Source organism: Pan troglodytes, chromosome 12, assembly GCF_028858775.2.
Source record: "Pan troglodytes isolate AG18354 chromosome 12, NHGRI_mPanTro3-v2.0_pri, whole genome shotgun sequence".
Lineage (NCBI taxonomy): Eukaryota > Metazoa > Chordata > Mammalia > Primates > Hominidae > Pan > Pan troglodytes.
The window spans coordinates 48,952,210-48,974,824 of record NC_072410.2 but is presented as its reverse complement, the minus strand read 5'-3'; the positions used below and the strand labels follow the sequence as shown (position 1 = coordinate 48,974,824).

At 40.5% G+C, this 22,615-nt stretch overlaps 1 protein-coding gene across 3 annotated transcripts; it reads right to left on the bottom strand.

Moving 5' to 3' along the window:
* Positions 1 to 249: 249 nt before the first annotated feature.
* Positions 250 to 19,323, bottom strand: DUSP11 (dual specificity phosphatase 11). 3 transcript variants are annotated; one of them, XM_515550.7, is made up of 9 exons: positions 17,968 to 19,323; positions 16,395 to 16,470; positions 13,009 to 13,140; positions 11,889 to 12,012; positions 7,338 to 7,398; positions 5,222 to 5,268; positions 4,888 to 4,963; positions 4,478 to 4,654; positions 250 to 911 (listed from the first exon to the last, which is right to left on the bottom strand). In XM_515550.7, the coding sequence occupies exons 1-9, from the start codon at positions 18,207 to 18,209 to the stop codon at positions 713 to 715; spliced, it is 1,134 nt and encodes a 377-aa protein (XP_515550.2). In that variant the 5' UTR covers positions 18,210 to 19,323; the 3' UTR covers positions 250 to 712. The 3 variants fall into 3 exon arrangements, with proteins under 3 accessions (XP_515550.2, XP_016804290.1, XP_063645793.1); XM_063789723.1 differs by lacking the exon at positions 250 to 911 and adding an exon at positions 3,791 to 4,358 and having other exon boundaries at positions 17,968 to 18,224; XM_016948801.4 differs by lacking the exon at positions 4,478 to 4,654 and having other exon boundaries at positions 17,968 to 18,238.
* Positions 19,324 to 22,615: the final 3,292 nt, after the last annotated feature.

Sequence of the window (22,615 nt, the reverse complement as noted above, 5' to 3'; positions counted from 1 at the left end):
GATAGTTCTACTCAGTTGATGGCAATTACCCTGCCAGGTAAATTACTCACTATAATTGAATAAACCAGCAATCTGGTTTATCAGTCAGTCTCTCTTGCTCAATTGACAATCCCTAAAAGTTCATCCATTCCTGTGTGAGACCGTATTTCTGACAATTCAGTCAAAGGAAGTTGGTCAAATCCCACAACTGACTGCCAAAGAAAGTAATATCTAATCACAAAAATACCACAATTAATTACAGGTAGTAACTAGGTTCTAAAGAAATTATCTCCTAAGTAGATTTTAATATAAATTTTCAACAGTTATAGAAAATAAAGATGGCCTTTGGGTCAATAACAGAACATAACAAAAACACTAAAAATTTCTGTACATAAACACACGCATATCACAAGTCTAGTCAGAAAGAAATACATAGAAAAACAAGATAGAATTTTAAAAATAATTTGCAAGGGAAGTTCTTAATGCTTCAGTTCTAAAATATTGTCTTCTTTTAGAAAAATTTAAGACTGGAATAACAGATTGTTTTTCCTGCAATGCTGTAATTACTGCAAATTTATCAGCAAAGAGGTAAACAGCAATGCAATTTTTCCTTAAGCTTGAATACATAAGGGAACAATAAAGAAACCTGATTAGACCTGAACTATTTAAAAGTCACACCAGTAATTTTCAGGCCAGCTCTGGTCTCCAGGTAGAATTCCAGGACAGGTTTGTATCACTGGGTCCATTCCCAACAGGCTGGATAGGAGAGTCTGGAGTAATTATAAGGATACCACCTTCTTCTATCCTGGGCTGCCCGACTGGCATTGGGCTTCACATTCCAAGAATACCTCCTGTGTGAATAGTCCTCTCCAGGGGGACCAGGAGGAGGGAGATGGTGTCTCTGGTAAACATGTGGATTCTCTGAAAATTTTCTTAAAGCAAAACAAAAAGTAATAAGCCATTACTAGGATTAATACAATAATTTTTATTTATTTTAAATTTATATTTTCATAAAATATTTTAAATTTATAAATTTACAAAATAATATATATTCTACTGTTTCCTACCTGTGTGACCTTAGCAGATAAAATACTTAATTGTTATTTCCCTAAGTTCTTTATAAAATGGAGCTAATAATACTTTTCACCTTCACGAGCTGTTATGAAGCTAAATTAAAAAAATACATTTCAATTACCTACAATGCCCTGGCACACCGTGGATTCCCAGAAGCCTTTCCACCTTTCCCTACAGAGATGAATGCATGCCCATACTATTCTAATCAAATACTTTCTCTCCCAAAGTCTGGCAGGGTTGACATAAGACAGAATAAGCTAGTTAGTACTGAAAACAGATAGCTGCTTCCACTTTATAAACGAACATACATAAATTAATTATAAAGTGTGAAAAACTTTAAGCATGGTATATGCAACAAATTTGAAAAATTAGGATTTAAATTAACTTGTTTCAAAAGCAAGACCAGAAAATCTCATATAATTATACAAAAGAAAATTTGGGGCTGGGCGTGGTGGCTCACACTTGTAATCCCAGCACTTTGGGAGGCCAAGGCGGGCGGATCACCTGAAGTCGGGAGTTCAAGACCAGCCTGACTAACATGGAGAAACCCCATCTCTATTAAAAATACAAAGTTAGCCAGGTGTGGTGGTGGGGGCCTGTAATCCCAGCTACTGGGGAGGCTGAGGCAGGAGAATCATTTGAAACCGGGAGGTGGAGGTTGCGGTGAGCCGAGATCACACCATTACACTCCAGCCTGGGCAACAAGAGCAAAACTCCATCTTACAAAAAAAAATAAAGAAACTTTGGAAATCTGAGAAAAGAAAAACTAACCCCCCGCTGCAGAGCCCTCAATCCCACTTACTATAATTCAATTAGTTAGTATTTCCTTTTGTTCTTTTCCCCAGCATCTTTTTCTGACTGTTGAATCACAGCCTATTAGTTTCACTTATCATAAATGAGCTAACACTTCCAATGGCTTTATAAAATGTTATAGTACGGATATAATTATTTAGCTACATTCTCCACTGTTACAAATATAGCAGCTACAAGTTTTTCCACAACCACAAATAATGCTGGGATTAACACTGCAAAACATATACTACTGTATCCTGAGCTAGCCCAGCATCTGACACATGGAAGGGAGTTTGAGAAATGTGCTGAATGATTAAGTAAATATAGCTTTTTCTGTACTTTGAAGTATTTCCTTAAGTCTCAGAATGAAATTACTAGGTAAAGTATTTTTATGGCTCTTGAAATTGTGCTTCAAAAGGCTTATACCAATTTTCAATGCCGCAAGTGACATGTTTTTTGAAATGTTTGTTTACATCTTTTAAAAATGTCAATTTTTTTGAAGTTTTTTTTTCCTTTTTTTAATAAAAACAGGATTCCAGCATGTTGCCCAGGGTGGTCTCAAATTCCTGGGCCCAAGCAGTCCTCCCACCTTGGCCTCCCTAAGTGCTGGGATTACAGGTGTGAGCCAATGCACCTGGCCTAAAAATGGCAATGTATTTTTGAAAGTGTTTACAACGTCCTAAACTGTTTAAATTCATGTTAACTGTCAATAACAACCACTATGGGGTATGTATTATTAAATATCTATCTGACTAATGGGAAAAATGAAATGTAGATAGGCTAAGTATCTTATCCAAGATCACAAAGCAGGTGAGTAACAAAGCCAACATGCAAATCCAGGTCCAGCCTGACAACCACTACAATGGAGTGCTTATCAAAAACTGTTGCTAAACTGGCTGGGCGAGGTGGTTCATGCCTGTAATCCCAGCACTTTGGGAGGCCGAGGCAGGCAGATCACCTGAGGTCAGGAGTTCAAGACCAGCCTGGCCAACATGGTGAAACCCCCATCTCTACTAAAATACAAAAATTAGCTGGGCGTGGTGGCAGTGCCTGTAATCCCAGCTACTCGGGAGGCTGAAGCAGGAGAATTGCTTGAACCTGGGAGGTGGAGGTTGCAGTGAGCCAAGACTGCACCACTGCACTCCAGTCTGGGCGACAGGGTAAGACTCTGTCACCAAAAAAAAAAGCAAACAAAACTGTTGCTAAATTAATAGGCAAGAATAATAGCTTGCTATTTGTGATAGTTAATTTTAGGTGTCAAGTTGACTGGGTTAAGAGATATCTAGATAGCTGGTAAAGTATTATTTCTGGGAGTGTCTGTGAGGGTGTGTCCAAAGGATACTGGTGTGTGAGTGGGTGGACTGAGTGGGAGGATCCACCCTCAGTATGCGTAGGTACCATCCAATAGGCTGGGGGCCTGGATACAACAAAAAGGCAGAGGAAAGGCAAATTGTGTTCTCTCCTGGAGCTGGAATACCTTACCTTCTCCTACTCTTGGACATTAGAACCCCAGGCTTCATGGCCTCTGGACTTGAGGACTCATACCAGTGTCCTCCAACCCTTACCAGATTCCCAGGCCTTCAGCCTTGGATTGAGAGTTACTCCACTGGCTTCCGTGGTTCTGAGGCTTTCTGAGTTGGACTGAATGCTACCAGCTTCCCTGGTTCTCCAGTTTGCAGACAGCCTACTATGAAACTTCTCAGCTTTCACAAGTGCATAAGCTGATACCCCGAATAAAAAAGCTCCTCCTCCCATCCACCCACCCATCCACCCATCCATCTATCCATCCATCCATCCATCCATCCATCCATCCATCCATCCTACTGGTTCTATCATTCTGGAGAACTCATACTAATGTACCACTTTAACCATACTGAGGTCTTCCCCATTTTCCAAGTGAAAATACTTTTGTTGTTTTATCTGTTCAGATCCTTTGCTATTTCTCTATTAGGATTTTATTATTTTTCTTATAATTCATATCAACTCCTTAAATAACAATCTTCCTTATTCTAAAAACTATACTACATTAATGTAGCCTAAGAATATAAGATCCTTTTTGATAGCCACATCAAACTCTTGGCTTAAGTTTAAAATCAATCAAAATTTCTAAGTCCCTTTCCGAATTGCCTCTGAAAAGTCACATATTCCCTGTCCTGTAACTGATTTTCCAGTGCTAAATGCAAAATACAGAGCAGAATAATATCTCCTGGTTCAAACTGAACAGCAAGAATTCCTTATCGGCCAGGCGCGGTGGCTCACGCCTATAATCCCAGCACTTTGGGAGGCTGAGGCGGGTAGATCACAGGGTCAGGAGATCAAGACCATCCTGTCTAACATGGTGAAACCCCATCTCTACTAAAAATACAAAAAATTAGCCGGGCGTGGTGGCGGGTGCCTGTAGTCCCAGCTACTCAGGAGGCTGAGGCAGGAGAATTGCTTGAACCTGGGAGGTGGAGGTTGCAGTGAGCCGAGATCGCGCCATTGTACTCCAGCCTGGATGACAGAGCAAGACTCTGTCTCCAAAAAAAAAAAAAAAAACAAAGAATTCCTCATCAGTATCATAATGTGTTTTCATTAACTATAGTATTAATTTCTATCTCAATTCTAGAAAAGGGAAAACAGAGAGAGGTACCTGACTGATTGTTGCAAATTTTGGGTCTGGGTGTGGAAATGTCGAGGAGCTGAGTGACCCTGGATCTGATGTAGATTATACCTAGGTCCTTGTTTAACAGGCTTATTGTGGACTGGTTGCATGAGATGTGCTGAGTCTTCAAAATCACTTGACCTGGGTACACTGGAATTCCAATTCCTTAAAGAGAATATTTTCCACACAATATTACTGGTTTCCAAATTTAATAGTCAATTTAGTGACTATATTTTGGCATATGAAAATAACAATTTCTTCCTTCTCCCATTCCTATTTGTTTACATCTCCCCCCAACAAACAAACAAGCTACCAGAAGAATGAACATATGCAACTTAAATTACATAAACAGAGATCTCCCTGACCCACAAATCTCACATATGTAACATAAGACTTACTTTCTGATAGGACCATTCTGAAGGTCTTCAATGTAGTTTTGTCTTTCTAAGCAATGTCCCCGGCACCTATTGAATACTGAGGAGAGGATAAACTGTTAGAAATAACTGTACAAAAAGCAAATCTTTCCAGAAAAAGCAAATTAAGCTGAAATTCACTATTCAAGCTGTTATATCTCACTACTTCCACATACATCTATAGACTTTTGGCAAGACTATCTTATATTGGAACAAACAAATTACAAACTTCTTTTTTTCCAAAATTTGAGAAATTCTTCTACATTTCCACCTTTAACTTTAATAAAAAAGGAAAAATAGTGTCAACCCTCATACTTACATTCAATTGCATCATCTGGCCTCACGCCTTCTACATCAATCAAATATCTAACAAAACAACATAATTTGGGTCATTTATATACGAAAAGAAAAAAATCAAGTTTTTTCAAAAAAGGTCCAATTTCAACTTATAGACATAGATATAAAAATCCTAAGAAAATATCAGCACATCAAATCCAGCAGTTATTAAAGAATGACATACCATGACCACAAAAAGACGTTTTTCAAGAATGCAAGGATGACCCAACTCCAGAAAATCTATTTATATATTTATTTACATTAATGTAATTTAATAAACAAAAGGAAAGAAAATGCAGAATCATTTTTTATCAAAATGCTTTATACACTAAAAATAGAGACTTCCTTAATATGACAGAGTATTTATCAGAAACCAATAATGAACAAAAGACAAATTGGGAAAAATATTAACATTATATCTAAAAAATACTGTATAACCAACAGAATGGGCCAGAAACTTGGGAGTCACCATCACTGTCAGCCATTTCTTCCATACTCTCATATTCAATTCACCACCAACTCCTGACAACAATATTACCTAAATATCTCTATAGAGTATATCTGTATCTTTCTACCAAAATGACCACCATGCCCTGGTCCAATCCACCATTATGCCTCAGTTCCTACAAACACCTCCCAACTTGTCTCCTTGCTTCTACCTCTTTCCCTCTGCAGTGTATTCTCCACTCAGCAGCAAAATGATAGGTTGAAAATACAAATTTGAATGTGTTCCCCACACTCATCCCCAACAAAAAAAATTCAATGGTTTTCTATTGCTCTTAAGGTAGTGACTAAAACCTTAAACATAGCTCTGCATGGTTTTAGCTCCTATTCATATTTCCAGCTCCATTTTAACGCCATACTACCCCCATGGCCCAGTCTCCCTAGCCAGTTCCTCCAACACAGTATATGTTTTCCTGTTAATATGGTCTCTGCTGATCCTTACGTTCAGAATTCTCTCCACAACATCCCTACCTGGTTAACACCTACTTATACTTCAGATATTTGCTCAGACCTCCCCACAGAAACCTCTAGTCCTCTTGTTGAAGTCAAATCCTCCCTATTCTATGCTCTCATTGTACCATGTCACTCCCCTTCTCAGCACTTGTTGGAACCGTAATTGTATAGGCATTTGTGTGATTCTTTAATATCTACTCCCTCCCTAGACTGTTAGGACGCACAAAGGGCAGCTAAAGTCTCTTTGCTAACACGCAGCACACTGCTTACACATAATAGATGCTCAGGAGATATTTTCTGAATGAACAAACATAACTCAGTACAGTGTGGCAACATCCATAAAAAGCATAACGACACATACTATTTGATTAAGAAATTCTATTTTGAGTGAAATTACCTCCGGGGCTATGGGATATGCATCCAAAAATATTTACATAGAAATGTTCACTACTTCAATGTTTTATAATATCAAAAACTTCTGACTTTTGTGTTCATCGGTGTGCAAAGAACGCAGGCCTTAAAAAGAATAAGGAGTCTGGCCAGGCGCGGTGGCTCACTCCTGTAATACCAGCACTTTGGGAGGCCGAGGTGGGTGGATCACAAGGTCAGGAGATCAAGACCATCCTGGCTAACACGGTGAAACCACATCTCTACTAAAAATACAAAAAATTAGCCGGGCGTGGTGGCGGGCACCTGTAGTCCCAGCTACTTGGGAGGCTGAGGCAGGAGAATGGCGTGAACCTGGGAAGTGGAACTTGGAGTGAGCCGAGATGGTGCCACTGCACTCCAGCCTGGGCGACAGAGCAAGACTCCGTCTCAATAAAAATAAAAAAAAAAAAAAAAAAAAAAAAAAGAATAAGGAGTCCAAGTATTTTCAAAGAAAGATGTCTATCACATATTAAATTAAAAAATAGAATGTCTAACTATTATACCATTCAATAACATGTATGCTTGTATCTGCATTTTTAGAGTCTGAAAAGATGTGTACTAAATTATTAATGGTGGTAATCTCTGGGTGGGGAGCAAGACTGCCTTCTACTTCATGTATTTCTATACCAGTTCCATTTTTTACAAGCTTACATTACCATTGTAAACAGACAAAAACAATTTAAAATGGTCTGCCTCTGGGGTTGGCAACTTACCTGCAAATGAGGTAGCCAGTCCTGTTTAAACCATGGGTACAGTGGACACCAATAAGTTTATCTATAAAAAGAAAATACAGGGTTAAGTAACTGAAGTAGATACACAAGTGTATAACATTATCACTGCCCTGAAAATGAATAACTCTTAAGAGGAATTGTTTTTTCTAGGAACATACTATAAAGAATCATCTAACAGAAAGCCAAAACTCACTGCTTCTGGGAAACTTTGCATAGTCCCAATTAGACTCAGTGATGTAAACTGCAAGCCTGGTCAGACACTAACAGCTAAAACTGCAATGAGACAAACCCGTCTATCTTAAAACAGAATGCCCATCAGCAACTGATTTAATTATACAAAAAGGGAGTGAAAGCAACAACAGGCTAAGAGAAGAATGAAATTTGTTTCTGAATGAAACAAATAAAAGGCCTTCACTCTTGATACTGAATATTAAGGACAGTTTCCATAGTACTCTTGAGTTCCCGAAGAGCTTCTATTCCTTCTCTTGTTCGGTGCTCCACACATACCACAGGTCTACTTGCCCTGTGAAGTACTCAGGTAAATAGCACTATTCACATTTTACAATGAAAAGGCAAGGCTTGGAGATGTAAGTCAAAGCAGGCAAACAGTACAAGACTAGAATCAAGTCTAAGATTTTTCCCATTACACCACAGTATTTCTTAGTCCATCTTTTTTAAAAATTACATGAGGAATTAAATAAAAAAACGTGTAGTTTATCTTTGCAAAATCTGTGTCCATGACTAGGTAGTGTCTGGTAAAGAAGGCACTCATCAGCCAGGTGTGGTGGCTCACACCTGTAATCCCAGCACTTTCCAACCTGGCCAACATGGCGAAACCACGTCTCTACTAAAAGTACAAAAAATTAGCTGGGTATTGTGGCGGGAGCCTATAATCCCAGCTACTCAAAAAAAAAAAAAAAAGAAAGAAAGAAAAGAAAAAAAGAAGGCACTCTGCCGGGCGTGGTGGCTCACGCCTGTAATCCCAGCCCTTTGGGAGGCGGAGGTGGGTGGATCATCTGAGGTCAGGAGTTCAAGACCAGCCTGGCCAATATGGTGAAACCCCATCTCTACTAAAAATATAAAAACTAGCCAGGTGTGGTGGTGGGTGCCTGTAATCCCAGCTACTCGGGAGGCTGAGGCAGCAGAATTGCTTGAACCCAGGAGACGGAGGTTGCAGTGTGCCAAAATGGTGCCACTGCGCTCCAGCTTTGGCGACAGAGTGAGACTCCATCTCAAAAAAAAAAAAAAAAAGAAAGAAAAAAGAAGGCACTCATCATCGCCAGCCTGGATTACTACAACAAACTAATCTCCCTACTTCTATCTCAACTGATCCTCCATATGGCAGATGTTATCTTTCTAAAACATAAGCCTGGCTGGGTTGTTTTCGCTTAAAAATCTCAATTTAGCATAGCATGAAGCCCAAATTTAGCATGGCATTTAGAATCCTTCATAAACTGGTATCAATCTGTCTTTCCAACCGATCTAAGTCCACAATGATCCTACCTATGATTTACAAGGGCTGATATGATCCACCTCCCTTCTGCCCAACCCCAACCTCTCTGATCCCGTTTCTCCTGCTCTTACCCTCACTCACTCCACTCCAGCCACACTCGGCTCTGTAACATTCCTCAAACATGCCTAGCATAGTCATGCCTCAGGGACTTTGCACCTGCTGTTCCCTCTGCCTTAGGACATTCCTCCCCAGACACCCAATGGCTTGGTTCATTACTTCCTTTAAGGTTCTGCTCAAATGACATCTTCATAAAGAGGCCTTCCTGATCACTCACCTCTTCCCTCATCCCTTTATCATGTTTTGTTATTCTCCAAAGCACTTATCACCATATATATTCCATGTATTTATTTGCTTATTTCTCTCCCCGACTAGAATGTAAAGTATATAAGGGCAAGGACTTTGTTCTATTTCCACTTTCTAGAAAAGTGACTTCAACATAGGTTATATAATTATTTGTTGCAAATGAACATATGAATTCCATGCCTTTTCACATTATCTTCTAGTCACACAAGAGGCTGCCTCTCCATGGCTTTAGGCCCTGTGCCTTTTGTGCCTAATCCCCAAAACTGGGCTGCCCTTTTCTCATACTGGCAAAATTCTCGTCCCTGCAGCTCGAATGTTGTCTCCTGTCAGGCCTTCCTCAATCTCTCCTCTATATTCTCACTGCACTTAATTTATTCTTTTATTATGATGAACTGTCTTTTTTGTTCTTTTTTTTTTGAGATGGAGTCTCGCTCTGTCGCCCAGGCTGGAGTGCAGTGGCGCAATCTCGGCTCACTGCAAGTTCCGCCTCCCAGGTTCACGCCATTCTCCTGCCTCAGCCTCCCGAGTAGCTGGGACTACAGGCGCCCGCCACCATGCCTGGGTTATTTTTTTTTTTTTTTTGTATTTTTAGTAGAGATGGGGTTTCACCATGTTAGTCAGGATGGTCTCGATCTCCTGACCTCATGATCTGCCCACCTCGGCCTCCTAAAGTGCCGGGATTACAGGCATGAGCCACCGCGCCCGGCTTTTTTGTTCTATAATTAACCCACATCTTTTTTTTTTTTTTTTTTCTGAGACAGAGTCTTGCTCTGTCCCCCAGGCTGGAGTGCAGTGGCGCCATCTCCGCTCACTGAAAGCTCCGCCTCCCGGGTTCACGCCATTCTCCTGCCTCAGCCTCCCGAGTAGCTTGGACTACAGATGCCCGCCACCACGCCTGGCTAATTTTTTGTATTTTTAGTAGAGATGGGGTTTCACCGTGTTAGCCAGGATGGTCTCGATCTCCTGACCTCGTGATCCGCCCACCTCGGCCTCCCAAAGTGCTGGGATTACAGGCATGAGCCACCGCGCCCAGCCTAACCCACATCTTAAACCACATGCACTACATGTTTATTTTCCTAGGTAACTGTGAACTGCTATAACAAAAAACAAAGACTGCTATCATCTCTGTGTCTTCATGCTCTAACAACAAATCTAAAAGGATCTCAGTGTTTACTGAATCAATTTATTTTCTCAGTCCCTACTAGTTCTAGAAGCGAGTGGAGAGTGTAGTGTCCTCTTTTTATCAGTGAGCCTGTTAGCTGTGGGAAGGGATTATAGCAGAGGTAGCCAAAACTGATTACAAACAAGGTCCCAAGCCTGCTATGGCAGTGAGTACTGCAAGACTTAGACAGTCAGCACCACTCAGGCAGAAGACCAACATGGAGTTCAGTCTATCCAACTGACTACAATCAGTATAACATGTGAACAACTAAGATTTAAAAATGTGTTCTCATGTATTCATAAGGACCTCCTAGCCCTCACAGAACAGATGATGTGCTATATAAAAATTTCACATAAAAGAGCCTGGAAGCAGTGAATAGGCCATCAGCTGTACCCTCATATCTTAAAAGGTAGTATTTCTGTGACAACAGCTTATACAAATGAGAAAGCCAAACCTCTCAAGTTTTAAAGTTAAAGTACAAGGGAAGATCTGTGAACAAGGTTTAACATAATTAAAAGCTAGTGTCCACATTAAGTGAGCGACTAGGTTACAATTTGAAATTTTATCTTCAAACCCACTGATCCAGTCTCTATCTCTCACCTTCCATTCCCTATCTTCCCACCTCTGTCTCTGTTCTTTCTCCACTACTCCATCACATTTTTTAAAAAGGAGTATTTACTGTCAGATTTATGTAACAAAGTGTACACTCCTCAAGCTAAATTTGGAAAGAAGGCAAATGAAGCCTCTGTCCTGTGGGTGTCAGTGGCTTTCCAAAGATAAAAGCTTCTTCAGTCTTAAAATATGACAAATATCATGTTCTTTCTGGCAGAGAGATGCCAGAAAAAGGCAACTGGATCCTTAAGATAAAGAAGCTGTTAAGTTCTATTTTCAAAAGAGTAAGGTAAATCTTAAAGCAGGAACAAGAAAGCACCAGCCTTTGGCTTAAGTTCTCCCGTGTGAAGAATAAGAGGTGGTGGTATCCTTCCCCATCTGTACTCAAAGCGGAAAAACAGCAGAAATATCTTTTTTTAAATTATACTTTAAGTTTTAGGGTACATGTGCACAACGTGCAGGTTTGTTACATATGTATACATGTGTCTTAAATACATATGACAAAGGGGCAATTCCACTGGTGCACTCTTTCTTGTTTTGCTTCTAGGGGTCCGTCCCATTCTTAATCTTTGCCCTTTCTTGTCTCTTTCACATAACTCTAAGACTCAGAGTTTTTTAATCTTTTCTTCTACTTCTCACTTCTTAACCAATATAGAAGACAAAAATAACATTTTAATTTTATATATTTCTCATTCAAATTAAAAAAGAAAGATGAGCTAGTTCAGTTCATATTTTGCACTAAAACTAATTTAACATTCCAAAGTTAAATTATTTGTGATCAACAAAAGGAAAAACATCTTACCCTATTAGCACCATCTGACATTTTCATCACCTTAGCATCATTAAATACAACAGGTCTGAGGTTAGAACTATAAAAAAATACCAAAAATCCCCAACCCCATTCATAATGCACACCACAGTTCAGGTAAGAACAAAAACTCACCATTATCTTTATTTTCTTTCAAAAACCCATTAACAGCGTGTTTGAATTTAAAAATAGTCTCATCATCAGGCACTTGATGTCCAACTGTAAAAATTTTTAAGTAAGGAACAGTTTCTGGCAAATCCTATAAAGCAAAACCATAAAAGATGTGTATTATTTCACTTGTAGAGAAATAATTAAAGAGTAATTAGGGGACCCAGAATATAAGCCAAGAGATTATAACAAACTTAATATGCCAATATCAGTATACACAATTCTGATAAAAGAGCCATTTTTTCCAACACTGCTTCAACCAGGAAGTATCACTTGATTTTCAATAAAACTACATAATAGATAGTCACTAGGTATACAAAACTGAAAGCAAATTCCATGTGAATGAATGCATATTTAACTATAAATTATATAAACAGTTCCATTTAATATTTTATAATTCAAGGGCCAGTGCCTTCATAAAGCAGCTATGATTTAAGTAGAAGAGTAGAGAATAGAGTCAGAAGAACTTGGATTTGAATTGTGAGATAGAGGGAATTCCAAGCACTATTGAGAACTGATATTCTTGGGGTGGGAGAAAAGTAGATACAGATAAAAGACAGAAGAGGCTAAGTCAAAATCATTTTAACCATCCACAAGTGTATAGTTCAGTGGCATTACATTCACAGTATTGTGTAACCATCACCACTGTCTATACCCAAAACTTTTTCATCATCCCCGACAAAAAGACTCTGACCACTAAACCATAATTCCCTTTTCTCCCCACCTCATAGATCCTTTAGTCTGCTTTCTGTCTCTGTGAATTTGTCTATTCTAGGTACTTCATACAAGTGGAATCATATATTTGTCCTTCTGTGTCTGGTTTATTTCACTAAGCATGTTTTTAAGGTTCATCCATATTGTAGCACAGAAGAATTAAATCTATTCTTTTTTATGGCTGAATAATATTCCATTTAAGACAGCAATTAAAAACATGTAATTAGAGAAATCACTTGGTTCTCTTTTAAACTTACTACTACCCATCAAAGAAGGCCAAGCTTCACATTAGCACAAGATGATTACTGAATTACTATAAATTATTTTAGGATCAGAAGGAAGAAAGTTCTTTTCATTGAAGGGTTCCACTTACCTCTGGTTTATAATAGCGTTGAGTATATGTTAAATCAATAATCAGTCCAAGTTCTTCATTTTGTTCTCGGATTTTGTTAAAAAGATCCAAAGGGGAAAAGCATTCTTCTGGAGCAAGTTTCTTTTCAAAACTCTGTCAGAGAGAATGAAATAAGAGCAAATATGTGCTTAAAATCCTGTACTACATTAGGCATTTATTCAAGTCCTGTGATGCTAACATACAACGAGATTCAAAGGAAAGTTTCCATTCTCCTGGAACATAGAAGGTATATTACAACAATCCTTTCTTCCAGAGTGGTCAGAAAGAAAAAAATAAGCCCACTTCTATATATGTATTTCTGTATTTGTTTCATGTTGGTCTTCTAATCAGACTGTAATCTCCCAGATTTTATTCACCACTGTATCTCCAGCTCCAGGTGGAGTGCTTATCATATTTAGTGCTTATAAATATTTCTTTTTTTTTTTTTTTTTTTTTTGAAACAGGGTGTTGCTCTGTCATCCGTCATCCAGGCTGGAGTGCAGTGACACAAACATGGCTCACTGCAACCTCCACCTCCTGGGCTCAAGCAATCCTCCCACCTCAGCCTCACAAGTAGCTGGGACTACAGGCATGAACCACCACACCTGGCCTTTTTTTTTTTTTTTTTTTTAAAGAGATAGGGTCAGCTGGGCGCGGTGGTTCACACCTGTAATCCCAGCACTTTGGGAGGCCAAGGCGGGAGGATCACAAGGTCAGGAGATCGAGACCATCCTGGCTAACACTGTGAAACCCCGTCTCTACTAAAAATACAAAAAATTAGCCAGGGGTGGTGGCAGGCGCCTGTAGTCCCAGCTACCGGGAGGCTGAGGCAGGAGAATGGCGTGAACCCGGGAGGCAGAGCTTGCAGTGAGCCGAGATCACACCACTGCACTCCAGCCTGGGTGACAGAGTGACTCCATCTCAAAAAAAAATTAAAAAAAAAAAAAAAAAAAGAGATAGGGTCTTGCCATCTTGCCATGTAGCCCAGGCTGATCTCAAACTCCTGAGCTCAAGCAACCCTCCTGTCTCGGCCTCACAAATAAATATTTCTTACATGTCTACATATATGAAGGATGGCTTTCATTGCTGAATATTCTTTTATGTATGTGGCTTATTTTTGAACTTTATGCTCTGTTCCTTCAATCTGTCTGGCTACTCAGGTGCTAGCAATGTACTTTTTAAAAAATAGACTAGTTTGGCTGGGTGCGGTGGCTCAAGCCTGTAATCCCAGCACTTTGGGAGGCCGAGGCAGGAGGATCACGAGGTTAGGAGATCGAGACCATCCTGGCTAACACGGTGAAACCCCATCTCTACTAAAAACACAAAAAAATTAGCCAGGCGTGATGGCAGGCGCTGGTAGTTCCAGCTACTCAGGAGGCAGAGGCAGGAGAATGGCGTGAACCCAGGAGGCAGAGCTTGCAGTGAACCAAGATCACACCACTGCACTCCAGCCTGGGTGACAGAGCGAGACACCATCTCAAAAAAAAAAAAAAAATAGACTAGTTTTCAGAGCAGTTTTAGGTTCACAGCAAAACTGAGCCAAAAGGACAGATAGTTCCCACATGTACTTTACCTTCCCCACCCCACCCAGACTCCCCCACTATCCACATTCCATACCAGTGTGGTCCGTTTGTTACAAATGAAGAACCAACTCTGACACATCGTTATCACCAAAGTCTAGAGGTTAGGTATGCATGATTCATTCTATGTTATGCATTGTATGTACATATTATGTTATATATATTTTGCCACAAAAAAAATGAGAGAAAGAACTAAGTTCAAGTTTTGATTCTTCCTTTTCTGAGCCTGTTTGATTATCTACAAAATTATTTATTAGATGTAACCATCTATTCTCTGAGCTTAGTGCAGAATAAGCACTCAGTAAGAGATATTAGTACTACTGCTACTTCATCAGCACAGGATTGTTGTGAAATGTGTTAATATACGTGAAGCCCTTTTATAGGTTTTGATCAATATATAACAACATGTATCCACCCTTAGAGTATCACACAGAATAGTTTCACTTCCCTAAAAATTCCCTGTGTCTCCAACACCTTCTTTTTGGAGACAGGGTCTTGCTCTGTTGCCCAGGCTGGAGTACAGTGGCATGATCATGGCTCACTGCAGCCTTGACCTCCTGGGTTCAATCGATCCTCCCACTTCAGCCTCCTGAGCAGCTGAGACTACAAGCACACACCACCGCGCCTGGTTAATTTTTTTATTTTTTGTAGAGACACGGTTTCGCAATGTTGCCCAGGCTGGTCTAAAACTCCTGGACTCAAGCGATACACCCACCTTGCCTCCCAAAGTACGGGATTACAAACATCATCCAACAGGCCTGGCCTGAAATGACTCATTTTTAAGCCCAGACATGCAGAGAAGCTGACACAGCAGTTGAAAAAGGAAATCTGATCTATAAGTCACAAATTAAGTAAATTCCCAAAACGTTTCAAGTAGGCTTCTCCTGATACTAATCTGAGCTATGCTGGGGAAGTCTAATAAGAAAGACATGGAATCTAGAAAACAATTATTTGTCTTCACCTTCTCATCTTTTTTATGGCTGTCAAAAGCTTTCCCCTCCTATCCCTCCTATTCCTTTCCTAGTTTAAACAAAAACACAATCTTCAGATTTTCCCCACTGAAATCCTGACCTTGATGATCCGGGGGATATTTCTGATTGTGACCATGGAAGGAAAGGAGTCCCACTGGCATTCAGTGGGTAAGGGTTACAAATTCTAAACAACTTGCCAAATTCAGGACAGTCCTACAAATGTGTCCCACATCCTGAATGACTTTTGGATGTCCTATTCAAGATTAATATAGATAAAAAGCTGTTCATATTTACCTTGGCCTCAGAACCTAACTCCATTTCACAAATAAACACAAAGTATTTTTTGTACAATACTAATATATATTGAATTTTCCAGGATAATAATCACCTTATCAACCAAATGAAGATTATACTTTGTTATATTTGGAAATCTATTACAGGAACTCCTACCACTAAAGCAATATAACCCACCTAGATCAGTCTACATTTGTAATTCTTGAATTCATGGCGCAGGCAACTATTACTCTATGTCTTTTAATGCAGTCATGTCCAAACATTTATATATTGAAATAAATATTATTTTATTATAAATTACTTTTATTTTATTTTTTATATTATAGTTAGGGTGTTAATTGGTATTTTTGTTTAAAATATGAAGTAGGTTGTATGTACCTATGAACTTCATTTCAGGATAGTAAAGGGGTCATTACAAAGTATTTGCTATAAAAAGAGAAAATGGAATGTGATAGAGTGGAGAACAGTGTTCTGCATGGTGAACTCAGATGCCCGAAAGAATACTGAATTAACTTTTGCTTACCTTTTGCAAAGGAACTTTGAAAGCAATGAAACGAGTCCCAGGCATCCGCTGTCCAACTGGGAGATAGTCTTTCCACCTATTAGATATATTTTTTGTTAGCCAAATTGTATGTTAGCCTTGTTTCCTTGCATAAAATAAGACTTTTTGAAAATGGGAATCATAGCCCGCACAACATGTCCTCTCTCCTCTCTGCTTTGCATTTCGCCACTCCACTTATTAAACCCCACCAAGTAACGACCTATACCGTCCTTCTCTCCTGTTTCCCCATCATAAAAACGAACACAAGCCAACACAACAGTACAACTCAAATAAGGCCTATATAAAACCGGAGATACCCAGAACTTCTGTATCCCTGTTAAACTTGGCCCAGTACCAGATACTAAAGTGCCATTAATACAAACATATTCACTGAAATAATTTAAATTCAATTATTTCACTTCACAGTTTTAGTTTTCATACGACTGATGCCATAAAGTTCAATTAGTAGGAAACTTCAAGTTCATATTTTAAGAGAAAACCTGCTAGAAGAGGGACTGTGAACTTCACTTAATAATGCTACGAACTGGCCGGGCGCGGTGGCTCACGTCTGTAATCCCGGCACTTTGGGAGGCTGAGGCAGGTGGATCACCTGAGGTCAGGAGTTCGAGACCAGCCTGACCCACATGGTGAAACCCCGTCTCTACTAAAAATACAAAAAAAATTAGCCGGGTGTGGTGGCGGGCGCCTGTAATCCCAGCAACTTGGGCGGCTGAGGGAGGAGAATCGCTTGAATCCGGGAGGCGGAGGTTGCAGTGAGCCGAGATTGGACCATTGCACTCCAGCCTGGCGGAGAAGAGCAAAAATCCATCCCAAAAACAAAAACAAAAACAAAGGATTGGAAGAAAACAAACAGGAGATTCACTAATTAGAACCCGACTGCAATAAGTCAGGCAAGACCTGTATTAGGGTACTGACAGAAAGTGACGGTCAAAAGATAGTAGATAAAATGAAGAGGATTTATTGAGGTATGAGATGGTGGAGGATGGTCTCAAGGAGTAAAAACAGTTCAATGCACCTACGTGCAAAGTCTCAAAATTAATCATTTGTACGTATAAAGGACTTATCTTTCAAATGAGGCCTGTTAGGAAGTAACAAAGTATGCTCTTTGTGATTTCTGGAAACAATACAAACCAACTTTCCATGTGAGATCTCAGGGCGCTACTACTGCTGGGTTCCTAACTCAAACCATTACACTTTCCGTGCCAACGTAACAAGGAACTGAGGAGGTTCCATTTTGGGAATTAAGGAGTGTCCCCAACAGTAACAGTCCCACCTTAAAGCAATCCTTCCGTATTTTACCTAAGAGCAATGGCCAGAACCTCCCTTTTACAAGAATATGGAGAAATCACAGGACATCACAGACATCGCCCCTTTCAGCTACAGCGGGTGGCGCAGAGGGTCAAAGCCTCAAAGCAAGCGGCGGACAAGTCAAGCTTGCGATGGCAACGGCGAGAGGCAGAGACCACAAACGATGAAGCCCAGACCCAGAAGCCACCAGCTGGAAAGGCCACGCCAAGGGACCAAGACATACTACCTTTCGGGGATGTGGTTTCCGCCCTTCTTCTTGGCTGAGGAGCGTCCTGAAAAGTCGCGTCTCCGGCCCCAGCCACTGCGGGGATGATGCCACTGGCTCATGTGGGTCCCAAGAAGCCGCCCACCCAATGCCAAGCCGGCCAAAAGCGCCAGTCCGGCGCCCTCAATGCCAGGATAAGACCCTAAACCGGAAGAGACTCGGCAGCCACCTACGCCGCGCTCCAGCGTCTCGCTATTGCGCATGTGCCACCGCCGGTCGTGATGGCGTAGCCACGCTGGCTTACTGAGACTCCTGATCTGTAAACAGGACTTTGGTGGCTACAGCGCCCTCTTTAGCCAGAGGCCGGTAGCACAGGTCAATAAGGGCGTGTATGCACCCTTCAGAATTCAAACAGTGAGGCACAGGGAAGTCCCTCTGCCCGATCCGCCCCACGCCCCGGTTCCTTGTGTGTTCTTCTAGATATTTACCAGCGCTTACATTCACATTTTGCATATTTTGTATACATATTTACTTTCACATATATGTATATCCTCTATTTTTATACAAAAGGAGTAACTGTACATATTCTACAATATACCTTAAACACTGATTATCCCAGTCAATTTATGCATACATAGATTCTATTTTTAATGGCTATAGGCAATTTACTTGCTTATGAGTAACATAATTAAAAGTACCATAACGTATTTAGCCAGTTCAATATTAATGGACCTTTAGTTGTTTTCAGGTTCTTTTCAAATCTTGTTACAGACAATGCTGCAATGTGAACATCCTTATACATATATACAACTATATCTAAATTCCTAGAAGTAGAATGTCTGGAATGAAACACATACAAACTTAAAATTTTGAAAGATACTACCTAATTACCCTCCAAAAATAATGTAGAAACATACACTCCCATCAAAGCCAAACTTTTATTGGGTTCCTATCACATACCAGGTATCATGCTAGAGGTGGACAGAATGTATTTAAGTTTTAGCAAATACAAAAAATAACTGAGAGTGGAGCTCAAGTCCAAGGTTTCCACACAGTCTCAAGCATAAAGATCTGTACCCGTTAGAAAAACGTTCAATTCTGCTAAAAGTGGAACTACAAAGGACAGCATACCCTATAGCAGCTTTGAAAATAGAATAGAGTACTAAATTCCAGATTAAACTGTAAGTAATTATGATTGCAGACTTTTTTTTTTTTTTTTGAGGCCCAGTCTCACTCTGCCACCAGGCTGGAGTGCAGTGGTGCCATCTCGGCTCACTGCAACCTCCGCCTCCCAGGTTCAAGCAATTCTCCCTGCCTCAACCTCCCGAGTAGCTGGGACTACAGGTGCATGCCACGACTCCCAGCCAATTTTTTGTATTTTAGTAGAGACAGGGTTTCTCCATGTTGGCCAGGATGGTCTCGATGTCTTGACCTCATGATCAGCACTCCTCGACCTCCGAAAGTGCTGGGATTACAGGCTTGAGCCACCGCATCCGGCCAATGGCAGATTTTTGAAAGTAATTTTTACTTCTTAGTTTCTAATTTATGAAAGTAACTTACATATATTTTTAGTAATCTTTGCAACCATTTCAGAGCTGGGTAAACCAAGGATAAGAAAGGTCAGAGCTATTGAATAAATGAATATTAATAAAGCTAGACTGCTAGCTTTATTAACATTTTTGAGACAGTACTTTTCCAAACAGTTTTAAATACATAAACATTTATAATTCTGAAAATTTCCACATCATTAAAAATGTGTCAATATTCATAAATTGTTCATTGGAAAAAGAAAAAGACAGGATAGCAGAACATAACAAACCTACAATTAGGAACATTTAATTATTTGTTGTTGTTGTTGTTGAGATGGAGTCTCTCTCTGTCACCCAGGCTAGAGTGCAGTGGCGCGATCTCAGCTCACTGCAACCTCTGCCTCCTGGGTTCAAGCAATTCTCCTGCCTCAGCCTCTTGAGTAGCTGCGACTACAGGCATGTGCCACCATGCCCGGCTAATTTTTGTATTTTTAGTAAAGACAGGGTTTCACCAAGTTGGCCAGGCTGGTCTTGAACTCCTGACCTCAAGTCATCTGCTCTCTTCGGCCTCCCAAAGTGCTGGGATGACAGGCGTGAGCCCCTGCGCCCAGCCCACATTCAAATTTGACATTAAATTGTAAAATATTGTGGCCGGGCATGGTGGCTCATGCCTGTAATTCCAGCACTTTGGGAGGCCGAGGCGGGCAGGTCACTTGAGGTCAGGAGTTAGAGATCAACCTGGCCAACATGGTAAAATCCTATCTCTACTAAAAATACAAAAATTAGCTGGGCGTGGTGGCTCATACCTGTAGTCCAGGGTACTTGGGAGGCTGAGGCAGGAGAATGGCTTGAACATGGGAGGTGGAGGTTGCAGTGAGCCAAGATTGTGCCATTGCACTCCAGCCTGGGCAACAGAGCGAGACTCTGTATCACGAAATAAATAAATAAATAATACAATGTTTTTCTGAAATGCATGAAAAATTCCAATAGGTGTATAGTGGCCCAAAACTACAAATGTTACAAATGTCTATAGACATGACAAGATACAAAACGTGACATAAATCTTTCAGAAGCTAGAAAAGCTGTATTGGGCTTACACTTTCAATTTGCTAAAAGACACAACATTGGGGTGAGAACAAACTCAGTTATAGTTGACACAAGAAAATCCAGACCTAGGTGGAATAGGGTTCCTAGAAAGTAACCAGACATACTAATGAATAACATAAATGAGGTAATATAACATAAAACATAATGGAAAAAGAATATTATGATTATTTTCTTCAGTGTACAGAAGTAATGGAAGTTCTGGACTAGCTACATAAAAAATATTAAATTCTATGTTCTATTAATACAAAATAAGTGTGTCGAATTGTTTGTCACATAAACCAAAAAATCCACACAAATCTCTTTTTCCCTGTACCCTCAACTTGCCTGTTTCCTATTCTCCACTAAATGCTTAAATTCTTCATTTTGCCTAGCCCTTGCACCCAAGCATGGCTGACAGGAAATCCCGAAGGCCCAAGATTCTACAGTGGCTGTTTGCAAGAGAGAGGAGGCTAAAAGTAACTGCCATACTGGATCCCCTTATGTGAGAAGAAAGAAAGTATCCTGAATGCTTCTCACGTATAAAAGAGCAGGATGGCAGGGTGTCTGTGTGGCCCAAGGAGCCAGAGGTAGCAAACCATGGGCAAAAGAAATGTGACTAAAGGCTAGAAGAGGGAAGGTCTGCAGTCAGCCTTATCTTCTACCTCTCTGCTGTTTGCTTCTCATGAGCAGAGTCCGTTTTCCAAACATCGGGACACTGAAAAGAAGACTCCTGCTCTGGAAGCTGACAAGAAGGAATATCCACGAATGTAAAAATGCAAGATCAAGGCTTGGCCCAGAAACGATGCCTAAAATCAAGGGGTTAAAAAAAGGAGAGCAGAAGAGAGATCCAAGTCCAACCTGGCCCAGCCCAAAGAAGGTAGGATTCAAGGAGAAGAAACTAAAAGAGAAGAGCCTTGGACCACATCATTTCCTACAAGGGGCAGTCAACGAACTTTGCTGTTCAAGTTACAAAAGAGGGTTCTTTAATCCCTTCCTTTGGCCCTTAAAAGCAGCAGTAGGGCCAGGCGCGGTGGCTCCCGCCTGTAATCCCAGCACTCTGGGAGGCAGATGCGGGCGGATCACAAGGTCAGGTGATCGAGACCATCCTGGCTAACAGGGTGAAACCCTGTCCCTACTAAAAATACAAAAAATTAGCCGGCTGAAGTGGCGGGCGCCTGTAGTCCCAGCTACTAAGGAGTCTGAGGCAGGAGAATGGCGTGAACCTGGGAGGTGGTGCTTGCAGTGAGCCAAGATCACGCCACTGCACTCCAGCCTGGGTGACAGAGCCAGACTCCATCTCACAAAAAATACAATAAAATTAAAAAGCAGCAGTAAATTCATTAATCAGATTCACTGAAATAGTTTTAGAACAACTGTAATTGCACAACTTAGACATCCCTTTCCTTTCTCCCCAAGGATATTGTGTATAATTATAAATGCATAGTATTATATAATATGAAATATAACACATTAAATATAAATGTTAGTTAATTATATTAGTGAACATTTATGAGAAACATTGAGATGATCTCCCTAACATGAGAGCCTGGGGGAAAGTGGGACTATCATGTCTGTCTTGCAGATTTCACCACCCCAGAGCTCAGCCACTTAGTGCTGTTACACCTTTCCTACCACCTCTGCCAGCCAATCCTGTCTTGTGGGGAATCTGACCCCCCTATTGGCTATCGCAGACCTTTAAACTGCCTGCTTTGTGACATCATTCTCCCTCCAAACCAACTGCCACCTGGTAGAAGCTTGGGGTTTCATGGGCGTGGCCTGTAAATTTGTATCATCGCAAGGGGCCAGTGACCAGTAACCAGTGACCAGTGGCCTTCATACTGGACACATGCACTGGTTGGCTTCAGCCACCCAGACATCCGCTAGTATCGTCTCTTCTTCCCTTCTATCTGCAGTTGATGTTTCTTCTTCTCTGACCATGTCAGGTAAAAAAAGAAACTTCTTAAAAAGGTTTTCATGAGATTTCTTTCCCCCTAAATTTAGATTTCTTTCCCCCTATATTCCCAAACAGCTTGGAATAACAGGGAAAGTATTGA